Source organism: Cetorhinus maximus, unplaced genomic scaffold, assembly GCF_964194155.1.
Source record: "Cetorhinus maximus unplaced genomic scaffold, sCetMax3.hap1.1 HAP1_SCAFFOLD_2553, whole genome shotgun sequence".
NCBI lineage: Eukaryota > Metazoa > Chordata > Chondrichthyes > Lamniformes > Cetorhinidae > Cetorhinus > Cetorhinus maximus.
Genome location: NW_027598490.1, coordinates 35001 through 43293, shown reverse-complemented (window position 1 = coordinate 43293; position 8293 = coordinate 35001). Strand labels below are relative to the sequence as shown.

General features: G+C 65.5%; 1 protein-coding gene across 1 annotated transcript in view; it reads left to right on the top strand.

Annotated features, from left to right (window-relative positions):
* Nucleotides 1-112: 112 nt before the first annotated feature.
* LOC144677451 (transmembrane protein 143-like) overlaps nt 113-8293 on the top strand; it is a gene marked incomplete at its 5' end in the record, with an annotated part of 18274 nt that continues 10093 nt past the window's right edge. Inside the window, 2 exons of the mRNA XM_078537543.1 lie at nt 113-226; nt 7519-7713. Coding sequence (XP_078393669.1) covers nt 113-226; nt 7519-7713 — 309 coding nt within the window. The remainder of the gene's footprint in view (nt 227-7518; nt 7714-8293) is intronic.

Sequence of the window (8293 nt, the reverse complement as noted above, 5' to 3'; positions counted from 1 at the left end):
CACCCTCCCTCCCTCTCTCTCTCTCTCTCTCTCTCCCCCTCCCTCCCTCTCTCTCTCTCTCTCTCTCTCTCTGCTTACTCCATACACCCCCCCTCCCCTCCCCCCTGTCCTTCTCCAGGAGCTGAGCTCTGCCTCGGAGGAGGACCGGGCCTCCCTGACGACGCTGGTGAAAGAGGCTGAAGCAGAGACCACACAAGACTATCAGGCCATGCTGGAGCGGCTGCTGGTGAGGAGATGCTGTAGGGTGACCGGCGTCTAATGGCCCCTTCCCGCAGCCTCAGGGCACCCCGAAGCGCTTGAGAGGGACGAGGCAGCTTCCTTTACCCCAGGAAACGCAGGCGCCTTTGTAAACGTGGCTAGCCGCGCACAGCAAGATCCCGTTTCTCCCGTTGTTTTTTGTTTAAGCGATAAACTCTCCACACCCCACCCCACCCCCTCCCCTCCCCTCTCTTTAACGTTGTCCGATCCAGAGTGGCACAGAGGGGACTGGGTCCACTCTGCCTCTCTCCAGAGTAATCCAGTCAGCCCCATTGACCCCCGTCTCCTTGCGCCAGTTTGTCTCCCCCCTCCCCGAGCGCTCGTCCGTTTGGAATCGTTCACTGTCTCCGCCTTCCCTCTGGGAAGGGGGCGAGTCCCAGCTCATTAACCACTCGCTGCGTAGAAAGGAGTTCCCCCCCACCCCTCACACCCGACCCCCCACCACCACCACCACCCAGCCCCGCTCCCCCACGTCTCTCTATCCGAAGACCTCGAACCTGCGTTCCCCGACCCCAATTCCTCGCACCCGCCGGCCAATGGGATCGGCTCTTCCTTGCCTACCTTCCCCGAACCCCCTCTTTCGCGCCTCGATCACCCCCTCGACCTGCCTCGCTCCGAGGGCAGCTCCTACCCCAGCCTCTCTCCAATCGAACCCTTGTCACTAACGTTCCCCCCTCAGCCCTGGAACCATCCCGGTAAAAACCCCCCCCCCCTCCACCATCTCCGTTCGAGACGCGGATTGAGGTGCCTTTGGGCACCCAGGGGGGGATCGGCGGATGGTCTTATGGAATGGCGGAGAGGACCCTCACCTCCCTCCTGATGGAGTGAGGGGTGGAGGGGAAGGGGAGAGAGTGGGGGATATGCGGGGAGGGAGTGGGTTCAGGGGAGAGAGAGTGGGGTGGATACGGTGGGGGGAGAGAGAGTGGGGTGGATACGGGGAGAGTGGGGGGAAAGGGGGGAGAGAGAGTGGGGTGGATACGGGGAGGGAGTGGGGTGGATACGGGGAGGGAGTGGGGTGGATACGGGGAGGGAGTGAGGGGAAGGGGGAGAGAGAGTGGGGTGGATACTGGGAGAGAGTGAGGGGAAGGGGGAGAGAGTGGGGTGGATACGGGGAGGGAGTGCGGGGAAGTGGGGAGAGAGAGTGGGGTGGATACGGGGAGGGAGTGGGTTCAGGGGGAGAGAGAGTGGGGTGGATACGGGGAGGGAGTGGGTTCAGGGGAGAGAGAGTGGGGTGGATACGGGGAGGGAGTGGGTTCAGGGGAGAGAGAGTGGGGTGGATACGGGGAGAGAGAGTGGGGTGGATACGGGGAAGGAGTGTGGGGAAGGGGAGAGAGTGGGGTGGATACGGGGCGGGAGTGTGGGGAAGGAGGGAGAGAGTGGGGTGGATACGGGGAGGGAGTTTGGGGAAGGGGGGAGAGAGAGTGGGGTGGATATGGGGAGGGAGTGTGGGGAAGGTGGGAGGGAGAGTGGGGTGGATACGGGGAGAGAGAGTGGGGTGGATACGGGGAGAGAGAGCGGGGTGGATACGGGGAGAGAGAGCGGGGTGGATACGGGGAGAGAGAGCGTGGTGGATACGGGGAGAGAGAGCAGGGTGGATACGGGGAGAGAGAGCGTGGTGGATACGGGGAGAGAGAGCGTGGTGGATACGGGGAGAGAGTGCGTGGTGGATACGGGGAGAGAGAGCGGGGTGGATACGGGGAGAGAGAGCGGGGTGGATACGGGGAGAGAGAGCGGGGTGGATACGGGGAGAGAGAGCGGGGTGGATACGGGGAGAGAGAGCGGGGTGGATACGGGGAGAGAGAGCGGGGTGGATACGGGGAGAGAGAGCGGGGTGGATACGGGGAGAGAGAGCGGGGTGGATACGGGGAGAGAGAGCGGGGTGGATACGGGGAGAGAGAGCGGGGTGGATAAGGGGAGAGAGAGCGGGGTGGATACAGGGAGAGAGAGCGGGGTGGATACGGGGAGAGAGAGCGGGGTGGATACGGGGAGAGAGAGCGGGGTGGATACGGGGAGAGAGAGCGGGGTGGATACGGGGAGAGAGAGCGGGGTGGATACGGGGAGAGAGAGCGGGGTGGATACGGGGAGAGAGAGCGGGGTGGATACGGGGAGAGAGAGCGGGGTGGATACGGGGAGAGAGAGCGGGGTGGATAAGGGGAGAGAGAGCGGGGTGGATACAGGGAGAGAGAGCGGGGTGGATACGGGGAGAGAGAGCGGGGTGGATACGGGGAGAGAGAGCGGGGTGGATACGGGGAGAGAGAGCGGGGTGGATAAGGGGAGAGAGAGTGGGGTGGATACGGGGAGAGAGAGTGGGGTGGATACGGGGAGAGAGAGTGGGGTGGATACGGGGAGGGAGTGTGGGGAAGGGGGGAGAGAGAGTGGGGTGGATACGGGGAGGGAGTGTGGGGAAGGGGGAGAGAGAGAGTGGGGTGGATACGGGGAGGGAGTGTGGGGAAGGGGGAGAGAGAGAGTGGGGTGGATACGGGGAGGGAGTGTGGAGCAGGGGGGAGAGAGTGGGGTGGATACAGGGGGGAGTGTGGGGAAGGGGGAGAGAGAGAGTGGGGTGGATACGGGGAGGGAGTGTGGGGAAGGGGGAGAGAGAGAGTGGGGTGGATACGGGGAGGGAGTGTGGAGCAGGGGGGAGAGAGTGGGGTGGATACAGGGGGGAGTGTGGGGAAGGGGGAGAGAGAGAGTGGGGTGGATACGGGGAGGGAGTGTGCAGAAGGGGGGGAGAGAGAGTGGGGTGGATACGGGGAGGGAGTGTGGGGAAGTGGGGGAGAGAGAGTTGGGTGGATATGGGGAGGGAGTGTGCGGTAGGGGAGGAGAGAGTGGGGTGGATACGGGGGGGAGTGTGGGGAAGTGGGGGAGAGAGAGTGGGGTGGATACGGGGAGGGAGTGTGGAGCAGTGGGAGAGAGTGGGGTGGATACAGGGGGGAGTGTGGAGCAGGGGGGAGAGAGTGGGGTGGATACAGGGGGGAGTATGGAGCCGGGGGGAGAGAGCGGGGTGGATACGGGGTGGGAGTGTGGGGAAGGCGGGGAGTTGGGTGGATACGGGGAGGGAGTGTGAGGAAGGGGGGAGTTGGGTGGATACGGGGAGGGAGTGTGGAGCAGGGGGGAGAGAGAGTGGGGTGGATACGGGGAGATAGTGGGGTGGATACAGGAGGGAGTGTGGAGCAGGGGGGAGAGAGCGGGGTGGATACAGGGGGGAGTGTGGAGCAGGGGGGAGAGAGTGGGGTGGATACAGGGGGGAGTGTGGAGCAGGGGGGAGAGAGCGGGGTGGATACAGGGGGGAGTGTGGAGCAGGGGGGAGAGAGTGGGGTGGATACAGGGGGGAGTGTGGGGAAGGGGGAGAGAGAGAGTGGGGTGGATACGGGGAGGGAGTGTGCAGAAGGGGGGAGAGAGAGTGGGGTGGATACGGGGAGGGAGTGTGGGGAAGTGGGGGAGAGAGAGTTGGGTGGATATGGGGAGGGAGTGTGCGGTAGGGGAGGAGAGAGTGGGGTGGATACGGGGGGGAGTGTGGGGAAGTGGGGGAGAGAGAGTGGGGTGGATACGGGGAGGGAGTGTGGAGCAGTGGGGAGAGAGTGGGGTGGATACAGGGGGGAGTGTGGAGCAGGGGGGAGAGAGTGGGGTGGATACAGGGGGGAGTATGGAGCCGGGGGGAGAGAGCGGGGTGGATACGGGGTGGGAGTGTGGGGAAGGCGGGGAGTTGGGTGGATACGGGGAGGGAGTGTGAGGAAGGGGGGAGTTGGGTGGATACGGGGAGGGAGTGTGGAGCAGGGGGGAGAGAGAGTGGGGTGGATACGGGAGATAGTGGGGTGGATACAGGAGGGAGTGTGGAGCAGGGGGGAGAGAGCGGGGTGGATACAGGGGGGAGTGTGGAGCAGGGGGGAGAGAGTGGGGTGGATACAGGGGGGAGTGTGGAGCAGGGGGGAGAGAGCGGGGTGGATACAGGGGGGAGTGTGGAGCAGGGGGGAGAGAGTGGGGTGGATACAGGGGGGAGTGTGGAGCAGTGGGGAGAGAGCGGGGTGGATACAGGGGGGAGTGTGGAGCAGTGGGGAGAGAGCGGGGTGGATACAGGAGGGAGTGTGGAGCAGGGGGGAGAGAGCGGGGTGGATACAGGGGGGAGTGTGGAGCAGTGGGGAGAGAGCGGGGTGGATACAGGGGGGAGTGTGGAGCAGGGGGGAGAGAGCGGGGTGGATACAGGGGGGGGTGTGGAGCAGTGGGGAGAGAGCGGGGTGGATACGGGGAGATAGTGGGGTGGATACGGGGAGGGAGTGTGGAGCAGGGGGGAGAGAGCGGGGTGGATACAGGGGGGAGTGTGGAGCAGGGGGGAGAGAGCGGGGTGGATACAGGGGGGAGTGTGGAGCAGGGGGGAGAGAGCGGGGTGGATACGGGGAGATAGTGGGGTGGATACAGGGGGGAGTGTGGAGCAGGGGGGAGAGAGCGGGGTGGATACGGGGAGAGAGCGGGGTGGATACAGGGGGGAGTGTGGAGCAGGGGGGAGAGAGCGGGGTGGATACGGGGGGGAGTGTGGAGCAGGGGGGAGAGAGCGGGGTGGATACGGGGAGGGAGTGTGGAGCAGGGGGGAGAGAGCGGGGTGGATACGGGGAGGGAGTGTGGAGCAGGGGGGAGAGAGCGGGGTGGATACGGGGAGGGAGTGTGGAGCAGGGGGGAGAGAGCGGGGTGGATACGGGGAGGGAGTGTGGGGAAGGGGGGGAGTTGGGTGGATACAGGGGGGAGTGTGGAGCAGTGGGGAGAGAGCGGGGTGGATACGGGGAGAGAGAGCGGGGTGGATACGGGGAGAGAGAGCGGGGTGGATACGGGGAGAGAGAGCGGGGTGGATACGGGGAGGGAGTGTGGAGCAGGGGGGAGAGAGCGGGGTGGATACGGGGAGGGAGTGTGGAGCAGGGGGGAGAGAGCGGGGTGGATACACGGGGGAGTGTGGAGCCGTGGGGAGAGAGCGGGGTGGATACGGGGAGGGAGTGTGGAGCAGGGGGGAGAGAGCGGGGTGGATACGGGGGGGAGTGTGGAGCAGGGGGGAGAGAGCGGGGTGGATACGGGGGGGAGTGTGGAGCCGTGGGGAGAGAGCGGGGTGGATACAGGGGGGAGTGTGGAGCAGGGGGGAGAGAGCGGGGTGGATACGGGGAGGGAGTGTGGAGCAGGGGGGAGAGAGCGGGGTGGATACGGGGAGGGAGTGTGGAGCAGGGGGGAGAGAGCGGGGTGGATACGGGGGGGAGTGTGGAGCAGGGGGGAGAGAGCGGGGTGGATACGGGGGGGAGTGTGGAGCAGGGGGGAGAGAGCGGGGTGGATACGGGGGGGAGTGTGGGGAAGTGGGGAGAGAGCGGGGTGGATACACGGGGGAGTGTGGAGCAGGGGGGAGAGAGCGGGGTGGATACAGGGGGGAGTGTGGAGCAGGGGGGAGAGAGCGGGGTGGATACAGGGGGGAGTGTGGAGCAGGGGGGAGAGAGCGGGGTGGATACAGGGGGGAGTGTGGAGCAGTGGGGAGAGAGCGGGGTGGATACGGGGAGATAGTGGGGTGGATACGGGGAGGGAGTGTGGAGCAGGGGGGAGAGAGCGGGGTGGATACAGGGGGGAGTGTGGAGCAGGGGGGAGAGAGCGGGGTGGATACAGGGGGGAGTGTGGAGCAGGGGGGAGAGAGCGGGGTGGATACGGGGAGGGAGTGTGGAGCAGTGGGGAGAGAGCGGGGTGGATACGGGGAGGGAGTGTGGAGCAGGGGGGAGAGAGCGGGGTGGATACGGGGAGGGAGTGTGGAGCAGGGGGGAGAGAGCGGGGTGGATACGGGGAGGGAGTGTGGAGCAGGGGGGAGAGAGCGGGGTGGATACGGGGGGGAGTGTGGGGAAGTGGGGAGAGAGCGGGGTGGATACGGGGGGGGAGTGTGGAGCAGGGGGGAGAGAGCGGGGTGGATACGGGGAGGGAGTGTGGAGCAGGGGGGAGAGAGCGGGGTGGATACGGGGAGGGAGTGTGGAGCAGGGGGGAGAGAGCGGGGTGGATACAGGGGGGAGTGTGGAGCAGTGGGGAGAGAGCGGGGTGGATACGGGGAGGGAGTGTGGAGCAGGGGGGAGAGAGCGGGGTGGATACGGGGAGGGAGTGTGGAGCAGGGGGGAGAGAGCGGGGTGGATACGGGGGGGAGTGTGGGGAAGTGGGGAGAGAGCGGGGTGGATACGGGGGGGAGTGTGGGGAAGTGGGGAGAGAGCGGGGTGGATACGGGGAGAGAGCGCGGGGTGGATACAGGGGGGAGTGTGGAGCAGGGGGGAGAGAGCGGGGTGGATACGGGGAGAGAGCGCGGGGTGGATACAGGGGGGAGTGTGGGGAAGGGGGGAGAGAGCGGGGTGGATACAGGGGGGAGTGTGGAGCAGGGGGGAGAGAGCGGGGTGGATACGGGGGGGAGTGTGGAGCAGTGGGGAGAGAGCGGGGTGGATACGGGGGGGAGTGTGGAGCAGGGGGGAGAGAGCGGGGTGGATACGGGGGGGAGTGTGGAGCAGGGGGGAGAGAGCGGGGTGGATACGGGGGGGAGTGTGGAGCAGGGGGGAGAGAGCGGGGTGGATACGGGGAGGGAGCGGGGTGGATACAGAGGGGAGTGTGGAGCAGGGGGGAGAGAGCGGGGTGGATACAGGGGGGAGTGTGGAGCAGGGGGGAGAGAGCGGGGTGGATACAGGGGGGAGTGTGGAGCAGTGGGGAGAGAGAGCGGGGTGAATACGGGGAGGGAGTGCGGGGTGGATACGTGGAGGGAGTGTGGGGAAGGGGGGAGTTGGGTGGATACGGGGGGGAGTGTGGAGCAGGGGGGAGAGAGCGGGGTGGATACAGGGGGGAGTGTGGAGCAGTGGGGAGAGAGAGCGGGGTGGATACGGGGAGGGAGTGCGGGGTGGATACGGGGAGGGAGTGTGGGGAAGGGGGGAGTTGGGTGGATACGGGGGGGAGTGTGGAGCAGGGGGGAGAGAGCGGGGTGGATACAGGGGGGAGTGTGGAGCAGGGGGGAGAGAGCGGGGTGGATACGGGGAGGGAGTGCGGGGTGGATACGGGGGGGAGTGTGGAGCAGGGGGGAGAGAGCGGGGTGGATACGGGGGGGAGTGTGGGGAAGGCGGGGAGTTGGGTGGATACGGGGGGGAATGTGGAGCAGTGGGGTGAGAGCGGGGTAAAGGAGGACTTGGAGCTCAGAGTATCTGCTGTTGCCCTGTGTGCGCCGCTGAGGAAGGGGAATTCCTTCTTGCTCCTGCCCTGTGCTGATTTTCTGTTGAATTCCAGGCTCTGTTTGAACCCATCAATCCCGATCGGGACACCTTGCCGGACATGGCACTGACCGAGCCTGTCCAGTTGGATCAGGAGATGATTCTGCTGGAGAACCTGGGCCCTGTGCTGGAACAAGCGAACTTTAACACACTGTCGGAGGAAACCATCAAGTACGCACTGTCCTACCACGATCCACTCTTTAAATCACAGGTAAACACTGCATCCTTCAATCCCCACCACACCCTGCCCAGGAACAGTGAGACTGACAGCAATATCGCACTGTCTCACTCAACCCAGGATCAATCCCACTGTCCCGCTCTCTCCCTCAGCCCAGGATCAATCCCAGACTAATCCCACTGCCCCCGCTCTCTCCCTTAGCCCAGGATCAATCCCACTGCCCCGCTCTCTCCCTCAGCCCAGGATCACTCCCACTCCCCCGCTCTCTCCCTCAGCCCAGGATCACTCCCACTGTCCCGCTCTCCCCCTCAGCCCAGGATCACTCCCACTGCCCCCGCTCTCTCCCTCAGCCGATCAATCCCAGACTAATCCCACTGCCCCGCTCTCTCCCCATAGCCCAGTATCAATCCCCAAACTAATCCCACTGCCCCGCTCTCTCCCCATAGCCCAGTATCAACCCCCAAACTAATCCCACTGCCCCGCTCTCTCCCCATAGCCCAGTATCAATCCCCAAACTAATCCCACTGCCCCGCTGTCTCCCTATAGCCCAGTATCAATCCCCAAACTAATCCCAGTGCCCCGCTCTCTCCCCATAGCCCTGTATCAATCCCCA